The 24,960-nt window shown below is 42.8% G+C and overlaps 1 protein-coding gene across 5 annotated transcripts in view; it reads right to left on the bottom strand.

Moving 5' to 3' along the window:
• Window positions 1-24,960, bottom strand: part of LOC311274225 (ryanodine receptor 3) — a 114,662-nt gene that overhangs the window by 19,952 nt on the left and 69,750 nt on the right. For 4 of the 5 annotated variants that reach the window (XM_084381717.1, XM_084381719.1, XM_084381718.1 and 1 more), the window contains 35 exons: window positions 21,440-21,713; window positions 21,154-21,268; window positions 20,415-20,547; window positions 18,956-19,059; window positions 18,375-18,510; window positions 17,977-18,163; window positions 17,704-17,812; window positions 17,495-17,615; window positions 16,874-17,043; window positions 15,986-16,206; window positions 15,616-15,706; window positions 14,767-14,907; window positions 13,708-13,871; window positions 13,494-13,572; window positions 12,857-12,946; window positions 12,597-12,743; window positions 11,594-11,656; window positions 11,356-11,431; window positions 10,943-11,066; window positions 10,657-10,772; window positions 10,498-10,565; window positions 10,269-10,390; window positions 10,087-10,136; window positions 8,992-9,052; window positions 7,160-7,398; window positions 6,144-6,225; window positions 5,902-6,032; window positions 5,235-5,558; window positions 4,615-4,855; window positions 4,436-4,523; window positions 4,245-4,337; window positions 2,791-2,961; window positions 2,621-2,680; window positions 2,020-2,154; window positions 1,092-1,204 (listed from right to left, as the gene is read on the bottom strand). In XM_084381717.1, the coding sequence (XP_084237843.1) occupies window positions 1,092-1,204; window positions 2,020-2,154; window positions 2,621-2,680; window positions 2,791-2,961; window positions 4,245-4,337; window positions 4,436-4,523; window positions 4,615-4,855; window positions 5,235-5,558; window positions 5,902-6,032; window positions 6,144-6,225; window positions 7,160-7,398; window positions 8,992-9,052; window positions 10,087-10,136; window positions 10,269-10,390; window positions 10,498-10,565; window positions 10,657-10,772; window positions 10,943-11,066; window positions 11,356-11,431; window positions 11,594-11,656; window positions 12,597-12,743; window positions 12,857-12,946; window positions 13,494-13,572; window positions 13,708-13,871; window positions 14,767-14,907; window positions 15,616-15,706; window positions 15,986-16,206; window positions 16,874-17,043; window positions 17,495-17,615; window positions 17,704-17,812; window positions 17,977-18,163; window positions 18,375-18,510; window positions 18,956-19,059; window positions 20,415-20,547; window positions 21,154-21,268; window positions 21,440-21,713 (4,639 nt within the window). Of the gene's footprint in view, window positions 1-1,091; window positions 1,205-2,019; window positions 2,155-2,620; window positions 2,681-2,790; window positions 2,962-3,776; window positions 3,792-4,244; window positions 4,338-4,435; window positions 4,524-4,614; window positions 4,856-5,234; window positions 5,559-5,901; window positions 6,033-6,143; window positions 6,226-7,159; window positions 7,399-8,991; window positions 9,053-10,086; window positions 10,137-10,268; window positions 10,391-10,497; window positions 10,566-10,656; window positions 10,773-10,942; window positions 11,067-11,355; window positions 11,432-11,593; window positions 11,657-12,596; window positions 12,744-12,856; window positions 12,947-13,493; window positions 13,573-13,707; window positions 13,872-14,766; window positions 14,908-15,615; window positions 15,707-15,985; window positions 16,207-16,873; window positions 17,044-17,494; window positions 17,616-17,703; window positions 17,813-17,976; window positions 18,164-18,374; window positions 18,511-18,955; window positions 19,060-20,414; window positions 20,548-21,153; window positions 21,269-21,439; window positions 21,714-24,960 lie in introns of all 5 variants that reach the window. The other variant, XM_084381716.1, reaches the window with a different exon arrangement.

Raw genomic sequence — 24,960 nt, 5'->3', positions numbered from 1 at the left:
GTGCATGTAAATGAAATCAATCTTCTCGTCTAACTTCCAGCAAGAAAGCAATTCACAAAAATTCCCCAAATTCCTTCAAAGCACCTCATCTGCCTAACTGTACCGATGTGGACCAGTGGAAAAACCAGCGGGAAAATCTGAATGGGAGTTAAATCTGTGGCATACGCCGTGCCTGGAGGAGAAGGAGGGGTAGTTAAGAGAGATATGCAAAGTCATACAGTAGCAACAGTGGGTCAGCACTACGTTACCGTCAGCATGGAGAGCAGACTGTCATAGTCTGTGTTCTCATGCATTATCTCCAGCCAAATATGTCGGTAGGCATTCAGGAAGTAATTATTATTTTTGTGCCTGAGGGAAGGAGGTACAATAGAGTGTGACACTGAGGAGAGAACAAAGGCTGAATAGAGAAACAACAGAGAAGAGATGACATCTGAATGCGTGAAACTCGACATTTATCCAGGAGCTCAAACACAAATCTATTACCCAAAACAAAAACAATCAATTGTGCGCACACTGTAAATACTGTCTAATAATAATTAACTCTGATGTGTCATATTTCACTGTCAACAACTCTGAATAAATGAGTCATGCTGTCAGGGAGGCGGGCGGTATCGTCTGAGCACATATTGAAGATGGCCACCTCCAGGTTGGGCCTCATAATTGTTTTCCTCCCTACTGTAGCTCTCTGCCTGACTTCCTGTGATTGAGTTACAGAGCAGCAGGGCATGAAATTGCTAGTGTCCCTTTTTTTTCTCTCCTCCTTGATAACAGCTGCGGGCCAGACATTTGTCCTACAAATGCAGGGAGGGAGGCTGTGCATTAATGCAGGGTCAGAACCCAGGAAGAGAAAAAATAAGAGTTGTGAGTCAGACAGAAGAAGAAGAAAGTGTGGCGGTATTTGGCCAGCAAACACAGAGGTGATGTTAGAACACTCGCCACACAATCTCCCATCTGCTGGTTGTACCACGGGGAGCCTCTCTGATGCTGAATGTGTGGTGTCATCCTGGAATCATCATTATGCGGCATGATTTTAGGCTAAAAACAGCACAACAAGGACGTAGAGGCTGTAGGTGTTGTGTATACCGTCGTACCTCGGCAGATTATAAAGTGGAGCCATGCGGAAGCAGGCGACGACCGCTCGCTTCCTCTGCTTTGAAAGCAACTTCTGCCACACACACTTCTTGGATCTCAGGGGCTGCTCCACCTGATGACAATAAGAGAAGATTACGTGATTAATCAACACATTTTCTGTCAGGTAAACCTCAGAAAAAAAAAGCTGTCGTTTTCATGGGATTATTTTTGCTCAGTGCCAGTGGGTTGGTTTTTTTTTCTTTTCGAATTTGGTGACTCATCGGGAACCTGACTGTGCAAGGAGAAAGGAGATGTGCAGGAGAAAGCCCAGTGCAACTTTGCTGTGGAGGATCACTGCAATTTGTTTCAACACCGATGTCAAGCGCAAGGTGCACGCCTGCTTTTCATTTTGGAAAAGAGAAGAAAAGAGGAAAAGATAGCTTCCATGAATTGCATGAGCTTTCATTATGTGCTGTGATGAATGAAATAAATGTGTCTTTCCCAGCGATGGCCCAAACAGCCCACTCACACTCGGCCCAAATGCAGCAATAAATCGCGGTCCACATGTCGCCCAGATCTGGTAGCCACAACATGGGTACTACTGTAATGACACTGGGACCTGGGCCAGAATAGGGACAGCTATAGTCAGCTAAAATATTGCACCCATGTTCTGACTACCAGGTCCAGGCCACCTGTGGACCGTAATTCATTGCTGTATTTGGGCTGAGTGTACAGAAGTGGGCTGTAGTGAACAATTTCTGGGAGTGTTAACATTACATTGGGCAATAAATATAACATCACTGGTCTTTGTCGGCATATTTAAAGCATTGAGCGGTATGTTTGGTGACGCTGCACCTTCACAAGTGTTGAATGAAACAATCGCCCCTGAGTTTCACTCACAGCTCACAATATGTTTGAGTATATACAGTATAAATGTTTGAGGCCGACCTGCTCCAGGTTGAAGACAGCAGCAGAGATCCTCTGGATACGGTCCACCACCCTGTCAGGGTCTGGAGGCCCCTCACTTCGCATCGCTATGTCCTTGTACAGGTTTAGCTGCCACCTCACTGCAGGGTCCTCCGACTGAATAGGTGTCACAAAGAAGCATGTTAAATACAGTTTATTAGAGCCCAACCAATACTTGATTTTTCAGAGCCGATGCCGATGATAGGAAGTAGAAATTTCCAATAGATATATCGGCCAATATACGCACACTTTTTGCAATGATTCCTCAAACACTTGGGACAAAGGTATGTAGCAGAGGCAGGATATTTTAGACTCTAACAGTAACCTTTATTGTCTAAAATGACTGCACTGAAACAGTAAACTTCACTGGGGATTTAATAATTAATAAATTACCCCCACCATTATAATCTCCCTTAGAAAAAAGAAGAAAACGTTTTCAAATCAGTGCATATCAGACAAAATACACGCAAATACAATATATCTGTGCTAGACAAATATCAGCTGATAGTATTGATCAGGCTCTATAATATATACAGCCTTTGGAAGCTTGTAACCCCTTATAGTCTTTTTTTAAAATGCTCACCTTTACTCGAAGATGCAGATTCTGCCGAATATGATCTTTGACCTCCTCGTCTGTGTCTCTCTATTAAACAATAGCAAGAATAGGGACACAAACATGTATGTAGCTATTTGAAATGAGTGTTCCTGTTTGAGTGTAAGGATACATTATATTCACATAAAGAGTTGTCTCACCAGGAGGTAGCGAGTCTTGGCTAGAGAGATGAGCTCCTGGTCTCCCGGGGTACACATGTTGAGGCCGATCGGCAGCATCTTCTTCAGAGCGGCCACAATCAGCGACGTCTGGATAGAGTAGAACTCGCCACGTCTTTTCTTGTGTCTCCTCTCCTGATCTTGTCCCCCAGACTGACAAAAAATCATGATATTAACCTTGAGACAACACGAAGTGGTGAATAAAAAAAAAGCTTTGTCGGCTTAATAAGCTGCTTTTGAGGTAATTCATTATATTGTCGCCTTTTTGCTTCCTTTCAACTTCTGACTTGATACCTTACCAGTATTTTATTGGAGCATACTTCACAGTGGGAGCACTCACGCTGTATTTGAACAAAAGCCAGAGGCAACCGTGGCAAAATCTGTGACCAGGCTGAATCTGTGCCACTGAAGCATTAAAAAGTTTCACACCTCAGCTGAAAAGTAGAGCTAGCAGACTGCCTCTGTTAGGAAAGCGAGATGTTACCAGTGACTCGCACTCTGGAGCCAAATTGAAGCAGCTGGCTCGGTGAAAACACTCATTTCCATATTGATATATACATATACAGTACATACACTGACACACACACAAACATACACACACTTACCACACATCAACCACAACATGGTACACACAGCTCGAGCTAACTGTTGGCCAAACACACCAGGGTATCACAATCCATCAACGGCAAACACACCAGAGATCACATGATTTGTTACAGGAGGGTTGAGCCTCATTACTCCAGATGAGACGTGTTCCGCCCATAAGGGAATGAGCAATGACCAAAGTTACCATGTCACACATGGTGATGAATGGAGGCCACAAATAATCAGGTGACACGATACTGTATATAACTACACTATAGACTATATAGCACAGCGGCACAAGCTATTGGCTTTTCTGCATGGCGACTGCAGCACGTAAGCCAATAAGCTGGCAGGTAAACAGCTCATGCACTGCATCACTCTACCTTCTCCTTAAACGACTGTTTGAGACAGAGAGAGAGAGAGAGAGACAGAAAGAGAAAGACAGATAGAGAGGAAACGATGAGAGGAGGGTTAATGGGCGCGCACAGTCCTCACGTGGACGTGCACTGCAATGAAAAGCATTTGTTTGCCTTCAGACAGCTAAACCAGGCAGACAAGAAATCAAATGTTATGACCCTCGTACATCTGAGAAGGGCTGAAGGTATGGAGGAATATTTGTCTACTGAGGGATGAATGTTAGTTTCTGTCATTTAGCATAACAAGCATGCATGAATAAATTCATACACGCACACAAACACACAGTCATAAGTCAGAGTCAGTCATGATCCTGCTTATTTCTGGAACTTTGTCAATTGAAAGGTAAAGGTGCTTTGACACGCGACTAAAAAGGTTTTAACCTGCTGCCGGAATAAAGACGTAAAGTTGACGTTGTGGAAAAATACAAAGCCTACCTTAGACATCTTTGTTTTGTTATCTCCAGTCAGGAAGGAGAGGTTGTTGATTTCATTCTGCACCACAAAGTTCTGCTCCTCTCTTTTGAAATTCTGGTGAAAAATGTCAAAGAAAGATCGCTGTGATTCATCGGTGTTCAAATTCATTAAGCTTGCCTGTTTTTGTAGCTAATGGAGATGAGAGAACTTACATGTGACTTGCACCAGAGGATAAATATCTCAGCGACCATTCTGAAGAGCTCGTTGGAGTCAGCGTCTGGTTCTTTCAGCCACCTGGATCTGCAGTGAAAGAGATGAATGCGTCCTCACTAACACCTGCACCATTTCTTCCTAAATGCCCCTTAAAAACAACTCCACTCAGTGAGCTCACCTGTTGTTGTCCACGTAGCGGATAAGCATGGGGTAAAAGGCATACAGGTCCCTGCAGAGCACGGCGAACTCATCAAGGATGAGCAGCTCAGCCTCCTGAGTGTCTCCTTTACTGTCTGCCTTCAACAGCTCCTCTTCAGAAACCACCTTCACCGTCTTCTTCTTCAGTTTCTCCAGCGTAGGCAGGAAGTGGCTCTTGAGGAGGTCTGCACGGGCTTTGCTAATGATGGGTTGCACGTATACTGAAACATTTAAGAGAGAAAATGTTATTTCATTACAGTTGTTCAATGTGAAATGTGTAGGTATACTGGGAAATATTTTTCATTTTCAGCAACGTTTTCACAAGAATAATACATCATTTTTAACTTGTTCCAAACATTAGTTTACTTCATGAGCATTTAACCATAAAAGCTTTTACATTTGCCAAATTTCCTTTCCTAAACTCAAATACGCAGCCCTTCTAATTCATCTTTTTCAAGTGGGAGCGCTTGCATTTTTTGGAATGATTCAAATAAAACAGGGTAGTTTGCATGAACAGTGAAAGCCTTCAAGGCAATATTTAAAACACTGTCATCTCGAAAATAAAAACATAAGGCTCATCACAGTGCAACCAGTGCCCACCCGCAATCCTCTTCATCCACGAGGCCTCATCGATGCCCAGGTTGTTGTTGAGGATCTTGAGGATGTTGCCCAGGATGAGGCTGAGGTGCTCTGAGGTGACGGTGGTGCAGCAGACGCTGCCCCCGCTGGCTGGCTGGTTCTCAGGCCCCCTCTCCCACCAGTAGGACAGGTAGTTACACAGCATGGGCAGCACCACCTCGATGACGTGAGGCATCTCCGTGTACCGCGCTCCAGACTCAGCCATGTCATTGATGTCCTTTGTCAGACCGTCCAGGCGCGGCATCCCAGGACACATCTCCTCGACTGAGTCTGGTATGCCTAAGACTGAACGCAGCACGAGGGGATTCACATGTGATTACAACAATGTTTACATTATCAAATTATGTTTTTCTTACAATGTATCATCGAAAGGGAGGGGTGTTTTCTCAATCTGAACACTGACATGTGAGAAGATTTTACACATACACAGTACAGACTTGCACATAAAGTACAAAGTATGATTAAATGCAGGAAAAATATACATCATCCTTTTCTTATACTTTAGAACATCTAAAAATGTAAAGAAGGTTGTAAAGCAGGACAAGCTCATTATCCATAATAATAGCTGTTTGATTTGCCACATCTGGTAATAAACCCTTCTATTTTAGAATAATTACACATGACTCACTGGCTCGATCTCTGGCACTCTTAGTATTAAAGACGGAGCAGGGGTTGAACGTGTTGAGCAGCGGCTCCAGGAAGGCTACAGGCATGGCTCCAGCCAGGGTGGCCAGACAATGACCGAGGGCTGGTAGCTGTCTGAGGGACACAGGAAAAGCGGACAGTTGGTGAAAGCTGCATCAAATATCAGTACGTTTCTTCACTGAGGTTTTAAACAATTAGCACAATGTGATGATGACAATGAAATACCTTTCTACGTAGATGTTTTTCCCAGTGCCCAGTGCGTAGAGACTGGTCAGGATTCGATAGCAGGATACTTGGACATCATCCACTGGAAAAATACAAAGAAAAGAAAGATTAAAAAAGATTAGCTGTGCTAATTGTATAGCAATGCTCTGAACTAAATGCCAATATGATATCAGCATGTTAACATTCTAGCAGAGAGAGAGAGATGTTAGCATGTGGATGTTAAAAAGACCAATGTTTACCATGTTCATCATCTTCGTTTAATGTGTTAGCATGCTACCTGATTATGAAACTAATTTGTTTTAGTTATCTTGAGGAAGTACAGCTGAGGATCATGGGAACTCAGTACTGGGCAAAGTGAGATTTAACCTGACAATGGTGCTAGATGAAAAACCAGAGTGTCACCAAATTTATTTCAGTTTATCCTGAGTGGGACATGAAAATCTGGACCACAACATATGGTAATCCATCCAATAGTTGTTGAGACATTTCACTAACAGCCAGAAGGGACTACATTTTGGTGGTGTTACAAGGAAAGTCAAAGGCTCACTAAAGTACTGTAACAGGGATACATCTTCTGGGAACCATGAATGTCAAACAAAATATTGTACCAATCTATTTCATAGAGCTTGAAATACCTCAGTGGATCACAATGACCTGCTGGTAGCACTAAAAAAAAGTTAGGGGATCTAATATCCTGTATAAAGATTGATCATCTAGAGATCATGAATATCTGTATCAAAGTTCATGGCGATCTATGCAACAGGTGTTGAGATACTTTAGTCTGGACCAAAGGTGGTGGACTGACCAATCTGAAATGTGGATGTCCTACAACAGCCATAAAAGCCAATGATTATGGACTAAGCATTGTGAAAAGTTATTTTGCTGTTCCATGGTGTCAGGACGTAAGAAGCATGTAATCACTGCTTTAAAATAAACTTAACACTGACACTTGACACCAGTTTTTTAGCAGCCTCTCCCACAACATGTTTGATCATTCTTTTGCCGTCAGGACTCACAAAGCAGGTCGACTCCAAAGTGGTGTTGAGTGATGTGCTCAAACAGAGCGGTTAAAATGGGGAGCAGAGCCACAGTGGTGTAGTTGATATTCTGAGACACCCCTTTCATCTGCGAGCGGGAGTGAGTGAACTTCCCCAGCTTCAGGTTCTCGAACGTCTTCTCCAGGTCCTCTGCGGCGTTCTCAAAGAACGTCCTGAGCCCCACCCTCACCAGCTCCGAGCCCGACTTCATCACCGTTCTGTTGGAGTGAAAGGGAGCGTGATTAACGACTGAAAACCAAACGAGGAGATATGCAAGGGCAGAGCTATAATAAACCACTGGATACCCTTTGGTATGCAAAGGACAACACTGTTTACCGACAGCGGGACACACTCACCATGAAAATACATCATTCTCGCGGTCTGTGAAGGTTTCAGTCATGAAATACGAGACATGAGCATCAACCTTACACTGAAACATCAATGATTCATTTAAGGAATTAGGTGGATATTTAAATCCAAGGTGAGTTTGCCAATGTTGGAGCTTAGACACATATGACACTCTGAAGTCACACAATGCATTAATATGATTAGTCTGTCCATTTTCAGCATTTCACAGTTCATAACATTGCTAAATGAATTACCCATTGTTAAGCCTTGATGTGTCCCAGTAGGAAGGAGAAATGAAAGACAGAGTCTGTGGGCTTCGACTGTAGCTCTTCAGCACAAACGAGACACAGTAATAACACACTGTCGATTTAGCCTCATTATGCCTGAGCTGCATTAACAAACAGTACATTGTGTCTAAAGAACGCTATAAGCCTCGGGCAACGCATGGCGTATGAAATTTGTTTTGCTTATTTAAATGCCAGAGGATGCTCTTTGTTAATGCCAGTGCCTCCCAAAAGACAGCGGAGTAATAACTGTTCAAAGACAATGCTCATGACAAATATGCTCCTCTTCAGGGTCCAACAGAGGTTAGACTCACAGGAAACATGTGATTGGTTTCTCAAACAATATTTGTTTAAAGGGGCACAATGCAGTTTTGGAGAACACGTTCAAACTCAGAATTGTAATATTTACAATATCAATGAGGTGATAATACAAACTCGGAGATACTTATTTTTTCCATAACTGAATAAACAAGCTGTTCTCAGTGGAGAATCCCAGAATGCTGTTTGAAGCTAGAAAGGTGGCAGGGTCCGCCACATATAAACAAAGTAAGACAGTTTGAAATTGTGTTGTCCTTCAAGGTCAGTTTGTTTATTCAGTTTATTCAGTCATGAATATAAAGAGAGATTGCATTATTACAAATAGTTATTAATTTTTATTTATCAATATCACGTTGAGGACGTTTGCTGATTTAATAACAGTTGTTTTTTTTTTTTTTTTACTTTTCCTTTCAAGGAGAAAACTTAAAGCTGCTGTAAGCGCTGATGATGTTTAAGCTAACTTCCTGTCCATTTTGCAGTTTTCTGTCCCCTCCCTCGTCTCTTCGTCACCACACTAGCTCCCATTTTTCTTTGCTTTTCCTCGTGTTTGGTAGCTGTCCCTGTTCAGCCATAGCCAGCAAACAGGAGGGTCCTGCTCTCTGCGCCCTCCCTGAGCAGAAACAAACAAATCTCTGTCCTGATTGGACAAAGTGAGCAGGGACACCAGAAAATGTTCTCTTTTACTGCATCAGCAGAAGGAGGAGGAGAGACATGGGTTACTGACCAGACTCTCTATAACAGTGATTACTGTTGGAATATAGAGCTATTTAACACTTATTTAATAAAAAAGATAATGCTTACAGCAGCTTTAAAGGTGCCAGGTTCCTTGTTAGTCTTGAGTGCTGACATATTTGTACTCACCTGGTGTCCAGCGTGTGTGCCAGGATATGCAGACAGCTCACAATGGTGGTGGAGTCACTGCCTACAAGAAAACACAAAAACAATCAATGTGATGTGAGCACACACTGTGAACCTTGTCGAGTTGACTATCTGGACCTGAACTGAGCCTCTTACGGAAACAATGAGTTCCGGTCTGTGTTTGCAAACCCCGCAGCCTCCAGTCAAATAGGTTACAAGCTCGTTTGGATAAGGTTAGTGGAACATTATCTAGTTCACCACCTCAGTTGGATGTGGCATATCCAATATGGCTAAAGGCACCATGACATAATGAATTCAGTGGTTTAGTTGAATGAAGCCTGAGAATCTAAATAATCAATCATCATTTGAGTGGCAGGGCCAAAAAGTTGAAACCACTCTCATGTCTGTCAAGTACACATAAAGCTACAGCAAGCGGCCAGTTAGCTTATCTTTATCATAAAGACTTGAAACGGGGAAACAGCTAGTTAGGATCTGAACAAAGGCAACAAAATCAGCCTAACAGCACCTCAAAAGCACAGTGATTATCACATTATATCATGTTTATTTTAATACATAATTAATACAAAAAGGTGGCATTTTACAGATAAATGCTCCAGTATTTGGTGTCTCATATTTTGCACAAAAAGCTGACTGTGATAACACAAGACAGTTCAGTTCATGAGAACTCAAAACTCATCAACTGAAGACATGATTAAAGGAGAAGCACATACACACACACACACACACATACACCCCTATATTGCCAACAGTGGACTATCACTCTCACAGACCACTGAAGTGTGGACCTCTGTTTCTGGTCATTTTGATAAAACAAAAATAGAATGAAAATGTACTTTTAAGGTTTATTTCCATAATATTACTGCAAATGTATTTTTTGTATTTATTCAAACTGCCAGTATGGGACTATGGGCTTCCATATACTGCAGTGGAGCTGTATGTACCCATTATTTCACCTAATGAGAAATGGTTTACTAAAAAGTTGATCATTTACACACACACACACACACACACACACACACACACACACACACACACACACACACACACACACACACACACAGAGAGACATCAGCTTACCAAAGAGAGAAATCCTATGTCTGACAAGAGCTGCCAGTTTACAAAACAGGCTGGAGGTGTGAAGGATAGACAAAGGAAGGAAATCAGTTAGTCGTTAAGATTATATGAGTTTAGGATTTTAAGTAAAGAGTTATAGTCATGCTGTAATGCTGTAGGTAAATGAAATTGTTTTGATTTTGTACCTGGTGACCATCTCTTTCTCCTTGTTGGAGGCGTAACCGCTGCTGCTCAGGTTCTTATTGGGGGAGGAGAGGAAGTAGAGAGAGTGGTTCTTGAAGTACTGGTCGATGAGAGGAAGGAGAACCTGAAAGAGGACATTGATAATGACAACATGAGATCCGGTTGATGAAAATGTATTGTAAAATAGCTATCTATATATGTAGATCATCCTTATTTAGATTACACCCTTACTTTGGCAAAAAACTTGATTTCTTGTTCATGAGGGGACCTGTCTGTTTTGCCACTCGCAGCCATAGACTCTGGATTGAAAGCATAAAAATCCATATTTAATAGTCAGTAACAAGTCTACTTAAGTCTCTTATAGATCGGTCCTATGTAATATTTGCGTACCCAGGTGAGCGATGAACTCCTGAGCTGAGTCAACATACTTGAGCAGCTTCTTTAGGAATTTGTAAGCAAACCTCTTCTCCATGGAAGAAGAATCTTGCTCTAAGTCCTTCAAACCTCTGCAACACAAGAAGATATTAGCTTTAAATCAACACTTAATTACCACGAGATTTTCTTTTTACAGCATTTCATAAAGAACTCCGGTGACAGTGCTGACGATCGAAAGGAAAAGTTATGAAGTCGTGTAAAGTTCCTGCAAGAAATCAACAAGAGAATATCAATAACTGACCTTGTGATGCTGTAGCCGTTGATCTGCAGGAAGCGGAAAAGGTCCTGGGCCTTCTCTCGATCACGGGCCTTCTCCTTGGCTGTCAGAGTGTCATAGGGCACCAACAGAGGGTGTGTTCCCCCCCCTGAAACCACAGACAACCCAGTTGTTAAGTAAGATTCATCAGCCATGGCACTTGTCCGTGTCTGTGTGCAGGCAGATGGCGACATGAATTGGATGTACCACTCAGCTGAACCTATTTAGTCAAGACCGGCGAGGCAGACACATGCATATGCTCACAGACACACATAAACACAGCAACAACCGAGAGGCACTTCCACATCCACCCACACCACATATTGTCCATTCCTTCATGTTTGCAGGTATCTCTCTGTAATATGCACTGATTATGAGCGACTTCATCGGCGAATCACCTCTGCTTCCAAGGTCACTCTTTTTCTTCTTGGCCCAGATGTTATGGTAATTTTCAGCCACCACCTCCACCATCCCCTTGGACCAAAGACAAACAGTACATCTGAGTGAGGAGCACGTCTCGCCCACGCTACTCATTCGCATTCAGGAAATATTGCCTTTCATCTCGTATTCAGCCTGAGAGATCATTTGATGTTAACAAGAAAAAGAGTACGAGGGAACAAACGTGAGGTCACCCACCTGCAATTCTCTGGATAGAACCACGCTGCTCGTGTCTATCGGGCTCGGATTGAAGCCATTTGCCTGGAGATGTTCAGAAAGACAGTGAGACACAGTGTGTTATTAGTTATAAATCAACACTTTGATAACACGAGATTTCAGCTTTAATAGCATTTGTTAAAGGATTAGTCTGTGTCTGTAGGCTTTCAGTCCATTATGCGAGGAGATTAGCAGCAAAATCAGCTTTGTGTTCACAGTAAATAACTGTGTGTCTGAATGTTTACAACTGCAAACAATAAGTGCTGACAAGTGGTACTTTCCTAAAAATAAGAAGAAAATTAAATGATAGCAGCTGAAAGCCTAGAGCAGTGATTTCCAACTCAACTGAAAGATATTGTGATAAGTTAAAAACACAAAACATATCTACAGGTTTGTGTCAAGGAATAAAGTAAAAGGCCAAATAGGATTACAAACTGGTGCACTGTTTATCTTTACTATATCTACAACAACCAGCTAGTTAGTGCTAGGTCAACCTAAGTTAGTGGTAACAAATAGGGAAGGCCACACCAAATAATGAGCTCGAGGTAACTCAAATGGTTCAAACAATTTTAGATTGCTAGAAGTAAGGAAAAACTGTTGAAATTGTTAGCTTAAACTAAAATATGATATAACTGTAATAGTTAACGTAGCGCAGTAGTGCAAATTAACAGTAACAGAAATAGTTGGCTAAGAGGATAGATGAACATTTGAAATAGTTAGCTAAGTTGGCAGTAATTAAGGCAAAAAACAAACAAACCGAAATAATAAGCTAACAATACAGTAAATAAACATTTGCTCATTTTGCTCAAAAATATACTGATTTTGAATTTATCATCATACTTCAAACCAAAGCAAGATGATTTTTAGGGCAAATTGATTTATTCTACCCATTACATTAGCAACAACCTAAACGGTCTGGTGATTTTTTAGAAAACAAGCACATTTAATGTTGGCGTTTGTCTCTGCCATATTCTTTGCACTGCACCTGTGAAGTCTGGGAGATTTTTCGCATTTTCTCACTCTCCCTCTGTTGTGACATGCTTTCTCCATCTTTGGTCCTGTCGATGCTCCAGCCCATTGCCAGAATGCTCTTCAGGGACTCTCTAATTGGCCATCTGTAAATCTCTTTTTCCTGAAGCACAAAGACAGAAATAGGGTACAGGGACCAGGCCCAGAAGCCTCAATCTTTCAGTTATCTCTTCAATGCTAATCTTCCTCACAAATCTCACATTCAGATTCCCCTACCTTCTCTGTCAGGCCTTTGTAGGTCCTGAGCTGAGGGTGAATCTTGGCTTTTTCATCCACACAGTCTCCGTATTTCCATCCCAGCAGCACCTGAGGCACAAGCACAGGGGGATGTACGTGGGTGAAAGAAATCTTCATTGCATTCAGAGTCCCTTCAGGACATGATTTATCATTTGGAAGACTGGGTAAGAGATTAGGTACGCATAACAGATCAAGGAGTCATGGTACAGTCAGTTCTTGCTGTCCTCAGCTCTTGTTAAATTTTTTGACAGATGCAACAATGCAGGCTAAGCAGTTGGCACAAAAGGCAGCAGAGGCCTTCTAAACAGACTAGCACAATTATTGTCAGCATGCCCAGAGTATCAATTTCAATCATAACAAAAAGGAGGCATCAACAAAGGAACAATGCTGTGATATTGGAAAAAAGAACAATATCAAGTTATTGATCTGAATGGCTTTTTTTCACTTTGAAATGGCTGAAATTATTTCCTGATGGTTTTGAGTGCAGTATTTCTTCAAGGAGAGACGTTTTAAGTGTCCTCTATTTTTCTTACAACACCCGTGACTTGCTCCGTGTCAAATACTGTGCAATTTAATACCCATTTTCCAAAGCGAAAGCTCTTATCTTTGGCCTTACCTTCTCTGCTGACCATTTCTCATGGGCATGCTCTGCGTATTTGTTGGCAAAGTGCTCGAGCTTCTCTGGAAGTGCGATGCTGGAAACAGAGTGTGACAATTAATCAGCTTGTGTCTTGTAAATGCATGTTACTGAAGTCATGTACTGTGCATAGAGATAGTACAGCAGTCTGATAGAATGTTTCCCATTGATGTCTGGCTTGAACATGGCTTACTTAGCGGTATTGATTGGTTTTGGGTCAAAGTTGCCCTGAGCATCGACAGAAACAGGCTTTTCCACAGTGGTGCTGATGGAGGCGTCCACGTAGTCCGGTGGCAAAGCTCCAGCTATGGCACTGAGGCAAGGCATGGCCATCTTGAAAAGCTCTGGGTCATATTTCTGCATGGGGAGAGAAACAAAGCTACAGAGTAAACGCAAAACTTGGCTCTTTAAACTCTGTTCACGTGCAGGCGTGCAAATCGTATTCTGATTTAACGGAACACAGCTCATTTGTTTAGTTGTTCATTTAAGGCGGGACTTAAATAAAGCTGCGCGGCCTCTCCAGTCTGAGTGTATCAGTGAAGGGGCCGGCAGCAGAGACATTAATGAAGAATTATTCTAAAAGCCAGAGAACCAGCTTGCTAGAGGCTTTGGATCAATGACGGCTGTCGAGATATTGATGTTTTCAGGCCGGCCCTTAGCACAGCCTCCTTTCATGATCGTGCATTTAGAGAGATGTGCTGAGTCCAGCCTTCTGCATCACGAACAGACCTCAAGTAATACCGCATGTGCCGATAGGTCTGTCGCATACATACGTGTTAATCAAGCCTGTGATGAATGAGGCGATTTTTATTTAACTGTTTATCACTTTTGTTACAATCTCTAACATGGTAATTACTTTTGCTAAGGAAAAGAGGCAGCCACTTTGAAACTGCAAAGGACCATAAAAGTGCACTGTGTAGTTTTAATCAGAAGAGAGAGATCTTCATTGACTGATTATTTTACGCCTAAACAGACAAAATAAACAAACTGAAGAAACACACTGACCTGAAAGGACAACACAATTTCAGACTCTTTTACTTTGTTTATATGTGGCAGACCCTGCCACCTTTTTAGCTTCAAACAGTGTTCTGGGGACCATTGTCCTCTGAGAACAGCTTGTTTATTCACGTATGGAAAAAATAAATATATCTGAGTTTGAATTATTACCTCATTAATATTGTAAACTCTGACTTTGAATTTCTGCTCCGAAACTACTTAGTGCCCCTTTAAAAAGGAAATACAAAAAACTCACCCTCTGTGACAGAGAATCAAAAACTCCCCAGAAGATTTTCTTGGTGAGCAGCAGTTCATCTTCAGATGCTGTGCCGTAGCTGCCCCAGCCCGACGGGAGGCAGTAGTACTTCCAATTCTGCTCATAGTGGTTGGTTAGCAGCTGGAGGACAAACACAGGGCAGAGGTCAAGACGAGCAGGGTAATAAATATACAGGATTTAGTCAGACAGGCATTACATTCTCACCACACACTGGCACGGGGCCACGCATGTAGAGCAAATAGCGCCTCAAAGGAAATCAGCTCTCCCACTCTCAAATGAAATCCAAATGTGTACATGGAGGTATAAAACAAGTGTGTCCACCATCTCACAGGCCAGTCACAATGTATTACATGTCCAGTATTTCTCTCGCATGGCCAGACGGATGGAGCGGAGCAGTGGAGGCAACAAGCCTGTAATCACTCAGTCCAATACTTCATCCCTTTGTTTTCCCTCCTGTAGCAGCCCACTTTTCCCACACCGGATGATTAACAGTATGGGTGTGTTAAAAAATGTGCACCTTTGAGAGTGTGTGTGACTGAGAGAGAGAGAGAGAGAGCTGAACGCCAGAACATTGAAGGCACACCTGCAATAGAGCAGGTGGAAATAAGTTGTTGGTACCTCCCCCACAGAGCTGACAATCTAATAAATTAAGGCAGTAAAGCGTTGCTAAGCAGGGACCACACAGACAAAAACAAAGGTGAGACTGTGTAGGAGAAAAGGGAAATAAAAGAAAAGGCAGACAGGAAACAAACAAGCAGAGAAATAGGCGGAAAGAGATGAAGACAAGATACGGGATGGCAAAGAAGGTGAGAAAAAACTGTTGCCCACCCTGAGAGGCATCTTGCAGTAATCAGTCAGCAAGGGCACATCAAAGACGAGGCGGCGCAGGAGCTGCTGCAGCATGGAGGGACGAAGGTGCCTGCAGAGTAAGGTGAGAAAGAGATAAGAGCGCTGCTGCCCTGGGCTGCCTTTAACCAGAACATCTTCAGACTCCAACCATTTTTGTCCTGCTAATTTACAGAAACCAGGCTCTGAGCTGAAGTTTTTTTTCAAAAGCAGATAAAAGGCGCTGTTGATCTTTTTATTCCTGCCAGCTGAGATACCACAAGTGTTTGGTCTATTATCACGAGTTTACAAAAAGGCCCACAACCTGGAGAAACGGTTTACTCTACTAATAAAGTTTTTTTATGCTCCTCACTTGCAGACAGCCAGCAGGCACTCCTCTATAGCATCTCTCTGGGCCTTAGTGAGCGAACGGCCCTTGGAGAGGCGGTAGATGGTGTGCAGGGTGGAGTCGATGAGGGTGGCGTAGTGCTCGGTGCCGGCAAAGAGGGGGGCGCAGCGGGTGAGGAGGGGTAGCAAGGCTGAGCCGATGTAGCGGTTCATGGCGAGGGCCGTCTCCGTGGTACACAGACCCTCCTGCAGGAAGAGAGGATGACAGGTCGTATATAATGTGTGACGTTATTTCATTTAAATGCACATCGTGTCTTTTATGTCACAAGGGGGCTTTAAATCAAAGTGATGAAAACAAAAGAATATTTCAAAGGATGCTCTGTAATAAATAAAATGATCTTGTAAAACATTTTAGCAACAAAAAAGGGTATTACATCCACAAGCAACACTCCAGGGGTTGCTGCACACATGCTGCACAGATTACATTAGCACAATTTGTCAGTGTGAACAGCATCATGTTTTGTCGAGAGTTGACAGACAGAGGGTTGAGTGATATTCATAGCTTCAGCCATATTAAGACTGTTGGCCAGGTAAGACAACTCCAGAGCAAAAGAGATTCAAGCCTTCACCACGTGAAGTTTAATATATCATGTGACTATGGATTCATTTCAGACAAAAGTCTGCATCCAATGTATTTGAGAGTTACGACTTGAAAAAGCCAGGTTTTTCTTCATCTACTACATAAACTTTTAGTTCATGAGTAAAAACAAAGAACAATTACATTGATCAGCCAAAGAGAAACTAATCCAATGAGGACCTCCTCATTAGTACAAAAGGTTGCCCGATATTATTGATCCTGAAAGTCTTGCTGAAGTTCATGTTACAGAGTCTGGCCATTGTCAGCTTCACCTACCGTATCCAGAGAGGTAGCAGCCCTCAGGTCAGGAAGGAAGCCCACTTCGAGCAGGTGAAGCAGAAAGCACTGGTCCTCGATGCCATACACCCTGTCTAAAAACAGCACCATGGGGGCCTTGTGATCCGGGCAGAAGCTGGCTGACATGTCCGGCTCTGTCACCGACCCATCTGAGAGAGATTTAGGCAGGAGAAGGGAGGCACAAACAACACAGGTGTGGAACAGTGAAATACCCAGAGAACAGCCTACAGTACATAATTGCAAGTCCTTTCTGATAAGCGGAGTCATGTGTATTCATTAGGGCAGCAAGCAGCAGCATGCGAATGAGAGTTTTCTCACTGTCTTCACTCCTGGCCTGCTGACAAAGCCAGTGTGGCAGTGCTCTGCGCAGCAAATTTAAGAGGCGACTCTTGCCATGTTTATGCCGATCAATCAATAGAGCAAGGCAGCGCGCTATAGAAATGATCTGGCTTACTCAAAGCTATGTGCAGTAAAGCGTTGTGCTGATTAAAAAGGCATGAGCAGTGAATTGAAATCAATAACCTTTTGTCGAGCACCGAATGTGCAGACTTTCAAAACCTGCACACCCTGTAGTAGCATGACAGTAAATAGGATGCGTACCTTTGTTGGTGATGGGCATTTTGAGCGGTATGCTGATAATTCCCACAAGGTCTTCAGTTGGTACCAGAGAGCGCAGGATGGCGCGAATACGCAGAGCCTCACCTTTCCCCTTGTTGATGAGCTGAAAAAAACAAAAAGGAAGTGAAAACAGGGAAAATCCATCCATCGGGAAAAACCATAAATAAATACACAGTTTCCATCAAGCATACATGCATCTCTGGGGCACAACGTCCCAACAGGTCAATCAGCGCAGAGTAGAAGGACATGATGGCGTTCCCCATGTGTACCACCTCCTCCTCATCATCACCATCAGCAGACCTAGCGGTGGGAAAAGTGTAGACATGAAGAGACAGAAAAGTGGACGACAATTTTTAAAGGGCATCAGAGCAAAGACACAAAGGCGGCGGGGGGATAAACAGCTAATCTTAAGGGTAAGTCCTCAGCATTGATTTGATAAGCTTTGCCTGATCTTTATGGCTTACACATCAGAGCTGACTCCGTGCACAGAGCCCGGCAAGTCCAAAGCGGGCGTCTCGGAGATCTTGATGGCTTCCTTCATGGCAGCCAGCAGGCCGTTCCCTCCCTCTCCTCTCAGGGCGGGCCCGAAACACTCTGGACGACGGATGAGCAGCTTCACAACAACGCTGGAGTTCTCCTCCACACTCTCGCCTGGGGTACAAAATATAAAATCATATGAGAACAAGCAAGGAAATTATAAAACCACACTCTGCAGCTCTAATATAAACACACCACTAGGTAGACCTTGCCTTAAGGAGCTAACTGAAGGTCTTTCAAATGTAGCTGGACCTTTGCTAGTCTTTTCTACTTGTTTAGCAGAAAGAGAGAGTGAGAGACAGAAATTATGAGACTGCAGCCATACCGTTGACGAAGACGGCAAACCGCAAGAAGGAAAGGTAACGCTCCCCCTCGATGGGGTTCCAGCCGATGTCTGGATAACCTTTAGCCAGGAGCATTGGACAACTCTGGAGACCACAGCCTGCTAGGTAGGTGACCACCTGCAGGTACACGACATCACATATAGATCAATACTTATCCAGCTTTTAAGGTGCACTATGTAGTTTTGGGGAATAAAATTTACTCAGAAGAGAAAGATCTTTATTGATTGATTTTTTCTATGCCTAAACAAACTGTATAAAGAAACTCTCTTTATTTCCAGGACTGAATAACTGAATAAACAAACTGACTTTTAAGGACAACGCAATTTCATATTGTTTCACCTTTCTAGCTTTTTTCCCATTGAGAACAGTTATTCAGTCATGGAAAAAATTAATATTTTTGAGTTTGTATTATTATCTCATTAATATTGTAAATATTATAATGAGTTTGAGTTCCTTAGTGCCCCTTTAATCTTTTCATCCTAGATGATTTCAAACACAACATAATGCATGTGAACACCAATGAGGAGAAACACTGTATGGTAACACACAGGCCGAGCCTTACCTTGTCCAGATCGGGTTCTTCCAGTGCCAGAGCCAGGCCGTTGTTGTCCATCACAGAGGAAGCAGCCACATCAAGAGGAGTGGACCCCCTCATGGCTGGTGAAGCTTACAATGCAAAGCACACTCATAGTCAACCACATGCTCTATTTCATCTTATATCAGCCCGTGCCTGTGTTCATGTTTCCACTAAATGTTGTACAAACAGCAGGGGGTGCTGTTTCCACCCCTTCCAAAAATATCATGGCAGCTGTTCAGGTTAACGTTAGTGTTGAAGGAAAGTTTTCTCGACCAATGAATGCTTCTACTCCTGTTAGGTTCCCCAGGATTTATGAAGCACTTTGTATACAAACGGTGTGGTTACAGCCCACATATGTTTTAAAGGAAGCATTAAAGTCTTTACACTTGGGTTTTATTTTGCTTGCACTGTCACATAAGTGAGCAATTTGAGAAGTGTGCGTGTGCGTGTGTTCCTGACTGGGTGCATGTGTGTGTGCATCCAGGGGAGACAGTCTCTCACCCCAGCAGGGTGCTCTCTGAGACTGTGGCACCGCCATCTTCTAACAGAATGAGAGATGAGTCGATAGATTCTCGGCACTCAGACTCACAATTACACACACACACACACACACACACACCGCACACACGCACACGTCCTCTAAGGTGCGAGGCTAATATATGTGAGCTCAGAGGCACAGAACAAGTCCTGTGATGGCAAAAAAACGTATCACCCATATTAATGAGACTGCCTGTAGTTTCTAAAGTTCATCTTTCATCCAACCGAGAGCTGCGTTTACATGTATGTATGGCTCTTGCAGGTATATTATTATATTATCCATACTTGCATAGCATTTCCTACAGTCTGTAGAGGTTGGTTTATTCTTGCTCAAGTTGCGTGGCCTTCATTCAGTAAAATAATGTTGTAGCAGAGCATCAGTAGTCATTTGGCTAACCTCAAAGTAGAATGATAGATGATAGTAGGAGTAGCAGTTAAACAGATCGACTCTAAGTAAAGATGTGAACACCCCAAGACTCATTGAGGATGCATTTGACGTGTTTGGGTTCTCTTCACCGGCCGATGCTAGCAGCAGACATTTGTGAAAGCACTGTATGTTTCAACTAACCACTGAACTAGTAATCGCAATGTCCCCAGACTCCCTTAACAAATCGGGTGAATTGAGTTATTGATTGAGGAGGAACTTAATAAACTCTGTAAAGCAGCTGCGGTCATTGGTGCCCTCTTGTACATTCGGCATTTAATACAATACATTGTGATGTTTCTTTTCTTGTAAGAAGTGTCAGTTTGGCAAGGCATCGTTGTACCAGCCTGTCTGTTTTAATGCCTAAAGTGCAGAAAACAGTAAACGGTATCTAGTAAAGGCTACTTCTTTGATGCCCAGGGAAAGTCCCCAGACTCCGCTACATTTTTGAGACATAACAGCTTCACAGTGAGAGGTACCCACCCAGGCCGACGCTGCTATTCTCCAGCAGGTAGCTGAGGTGGTCGAACATGGCTTTCTGGTTCTGACGGCTGATTCTGCAAAAGTAGCACAGGAAGCGACAGCAGCTGGCCACCATCTTGGGGAAGGCGATTTCCTGTGGAATGATACAGAAGTAGGGTAAAACATCGTCTAAAACATACAGTGTGTTGTTAAGTCACAACCACAAAAGAGATTTTTACAAATTACAGAGCACAAGTACACTTTGTCTTGAAATTATTTCTCAGGCAACAAACTTGTGTACTTATAAACACAAATAAAGTAGACTTTCATGTCCACACATCGTTAACAATTTGTCACAGCCCAAAGAAAACACTAATTTGACACCGAGTGGTTTTGGAGCCGCCTTTTTCTGGGGTGCTGAGTTTATTGTAATGACTTTCTCCAGGCTCCTCACCAGTCCCCTGTTTGTCTTTGCTCCTAATTAACGTCTAAAAGGCCCGACACCTTCACACAGTCAGCCAGCCGCAATCTGCCCTTTCTGCCCTCGCTCCCAGACTCTGATGCTGTCAGCCGGAGGAGAGAGCCCACCTACTGGGACCACGTCTTCATTAATGCACGCTCACCCTGTGACCATGCTTCACACATACACACACAAAGGATAACACGCAAAAACTGGACTGAAACACAAACTTTCTCAGAGTGCTACAACACTTCCTGTGAGATGGTGTGGTGGTACATTAATAGGTAGAAGTTGTTAAACCTGGGACTTGTCTCCTCCGAGCACATTGACCATGACCTCCATGACAGTCTCGTGCATGCCCAGTATCCTCATTAGGTTGGGGTGCTGGTAGAACACTTTGTTGTTCATGATGTCCCTGGAGGGAAAAAAAGGACATTACGGATAATTAAATTCACAAAAAAAAACAAAAAAACTACCATGCAACTATGACTAGCAAGACCAGGAACACGATTGTTTGTACATATAACAAAAGTTACTCAAACATATTTAACACAAGTAGAGATCCTCTGAGGCACCCACAACCTACCCAAGTCCATCTATCATGAGCTTCTCCTCCTCTTTCCCCATACGAACAGACAGCAGAGACCTGATCTGACCAAGGGAGGCCAGGAGGTTGATGGTGTCCTGGACTGAGGCGGCGCTGATGGTGTAAGTTTTCCTCATGGCCCGCAGCAGCTCCCCGATGCTGTCATACTGCCTCCTCAGTAGACTGAACATCTTGCGGACCAGCTCTGGGTCCTGGATGTGACACTCCTGGGCCCAGCTGACCATCGTCTGAGATATCAGCTCCTTCAGGTTGGCTGAAAAGAAAGTAGGGTTAAGATAAAAATCTTTTTTATAAGCTCCTGAAAGGAACAACTCAAGTGATTTGGTTGCAATTTTACAGACTTAGTAGACATTTAAGAGCGAGATTAAGAAAATGAATGGTCAAAATCAATGCAGCAGGGGCTGCCATGTCCATGATTGATCTTGCACTACCAGTTGAACACATTAGATGTAAAGTAAGTAAAATTGGCATTTAATGTTATATATTATGGAACAGTCAACCCTTAAAAGTTATTTATTTTTATGGAAATGACCTGCCAAGCGACCAGTCACTTCACATGTGATGAGAAAGATATCAATGCATGAAAATCACATCATTTAACATACTTAAAGCAGTCTTATAACGTTGTTGTGGTGAATGTGTTTGCAAAGCTCTCCTTTTAGCTCTGTTTGGGTCCCCACCAACTCCTCCTTCTAATCGTCAATGCGCCACTGTGTTCACCAGCTACTCTTTAACCAAACTGATGTTTGGTGTTTGGGCAGGTAGCATACAATATGTTTATTAGAAGTTTGGCTCGGTTCTGCTGCTGGAAATGGTGATGGTAAATCAAAACAATGAAGATTTGGGTAATAAATCCAAAACAATGAGCTGAAAGGCGCTTAAATGCTCAGTCGAGCTAAGGGAAGTACAGAAGTGAATAATAATTTAATAGAAATTAGCCCTTTCATAGGACAGTAATTTGAACTATTGTTAATAGGGATGTAACTACTGTATATACCCAATGTTGTGACATCAGCATAAAAAAATGCTGCGATAGTGTCGCGGGACTGTGACGATATCTACCAACATATCACATGGGAAATCCGTATTCTGCGTTTAGAAATCTTCAAAACTACATGATTACCCGCACATTGTACTGGAGATGGTAATACAGAAAATAGAGCTGTGTGTTATTATAGAATTATTAATTATAAGCGGGAGTATTGGATAAAACAATACAGGCCTTTTCTCAGTTCAGTAAGATAAGATTTGCCTTTAAAATAGCAGAGAAGAAGTTGTTTCAGTTGCTGCAATGTCTTGTACTTACTGCATATCATCGGAAAATATATCTCAGCTTTCCTTCTAATAACTCTGGGTCACACTAAGACACAACATTAACCCACAGATCCGACACAATGCTCTATTAGAGTTATATTTAAAGAGCCTCCACTTGACTGGGTGCTCCCATTGCACTAAAAAAAAAGAGACGCATTTCAGGCCACATTCACAAACTAGTAATATAAATAAGACCTTGACAGAAAAAAAGACAGGCGGCTTCCATCAAAGTCTTGTTACACCAAGCTATTTCCTTCTATTCTATGGGACAGGAAACAGTTTTGCGAGCTCATTCGTAAAAAAGCACATTTTCTGCATAGAGTAAAGGAAGCCCGCTTATGTAACAAATAAATTGGACAAGGTATTAAGAGTTCTGTACAGTGAAATATTTTGCTGTTGTGGTCAAATGGAGGCATTTGTTTGGACAGCTCGAATGTTGGCTACCCTTAAGGCTTCATTAAAACTGGATCAATACGGTGTGTGGGTGAGGGTGTGCATGTATATTTGTGAGTCTGTTCTTGAGGTATGAACACACAAAGGAGAGGGCGACATCAATCAAACAACTCAGAACCATAAAAGATGGAGCCATTTATACGCAATTGATTTCCTTAAAAGTATTGCAATTAGGTGATTGTTTTTAGGACCCCTGTGTCTGTGTGGTTGATTGGATCTGTTGGATTTCCAAAGACTATTTGACACCAGGCTGTCAATCACTGCAAGGGTGCGTGTGTGTGTTTTGTTTAATGGGTGGGGAGCCAGCAGAATGTCACAGTCAGCGGTAACCGATCCCGCCGCCGCTGAGAGTTGCGTGGGTGTCAGAGAAAGGGCAGAAGCACCAGCTTGCTCCAAAATGAGAAGCGACATTTCTTCCTCTCAGCCAAGATGCCTCAGAACACCTGACTCTCATTCTGTCACACTATCACACACACTAGTCTGTTCCCTCTGTCTTTGTAGCTCCCGCACACCCACCCCCCTCACTTTTTTCCGTTACGGTGATGAAAGTCTGTGTTTTTTTATGGCGTGAGGGTTCACACGCCATCCCCGTGCGCTCATACACACACATTTCTTTCGGGCAAGTCATCATGTCTGAGCATTAAATGCTGCTACAGGATGAACCATTCATCAGAGGAGGAAAACGACTTCGGCGCTCCTTTTACTTCACTCCCATGAAATAATGGCTAAGACGACGGCGCCTATTGTATCTTCAGGGTCTTACCGAGCAAGATGATGTGACGGGGGGAGAAGTTATAGCTTGAGTAACAGCACAGAATATATCATGCCATCTTCACTCTGACCATTTTCCTGGCAAGACCTCCTCTTACACAATATTTTACTTTGGGTTTTCAAAATATACACCAACTGCCGCATACACTTCTCACATACAATACATCCAATTTCAAACTATAGATACTATCGGCAACATACACAAGTTTAACAAGCTAATTAAGGGCATAGCTGTAGGGATGGCAACGTAAGTTGGTCCACTTGGTCCAGCCTGAAATATCTCAATGACAATTTGGTGGATTGCAAAGTCATTTTGTACAGACATTCATGGTCCCCAGAGGATGAATGCTACCGACTCTGGTGATTTTCATGTAGTACCTCCAGCAAGGTGAAAGTTGCAGCTTTAAGTGAAATGTCTCAACAACTATAGGCCATGATACCTGGTACAGGCATTCATGTTCCCCAGAGGATTAACTGTAAAGCTGGTTTGTCGGTAGAATCGTAGTCTTGTTGTACATCTTGTTATTCACTGCTGTATTAGTGTCACCTGTGTGCTAATAGCATCTGCTTTCATCACATAGCCAGACACTGGGTCTTTATCTACTATGCAAAAGCCACTGACAGGAAAAAATGTAAACCTTCCCCACTAAGAAAAGACAAATGTGGCTTCTAAGTCGAGCTTTAACACTTACTGCCAACATGCATTGTGCATAATCACAAAGAAAAACATTTTTAGCAGATAAGAGAATTTGCCTGAAGAGGTTTTACATAATTCCACTTCCTTTCCTCCCTTTCTGACGCCTCCAGCTGTTACAGAAGTAGACGCTCCTGAACTGCAGCTGCCACCACAAACCAGCCATCTAATCAATCACTCCTTCCACAACACCCTGCAGAGACTACGACCAACACCACCACCCAAAGCACTCTTTTAAGGGGAAAATACACACTTTTCTATTTTCATC

Source organism: Pagrus pagrus (genome assembly GCF_965226575.1).
Source record: "Pagrus pagrus genome assembly, chromosome: 18".
Lineage (NCBI taxonomy): Eukaryota > Metazoa > Chordata > Actinopteri > Spariformes > Sparidae > Pagrus > Pagrus pagrus.
This window is presented reverse-complemented; position numbering and strand designations above follow the sequence as displayed.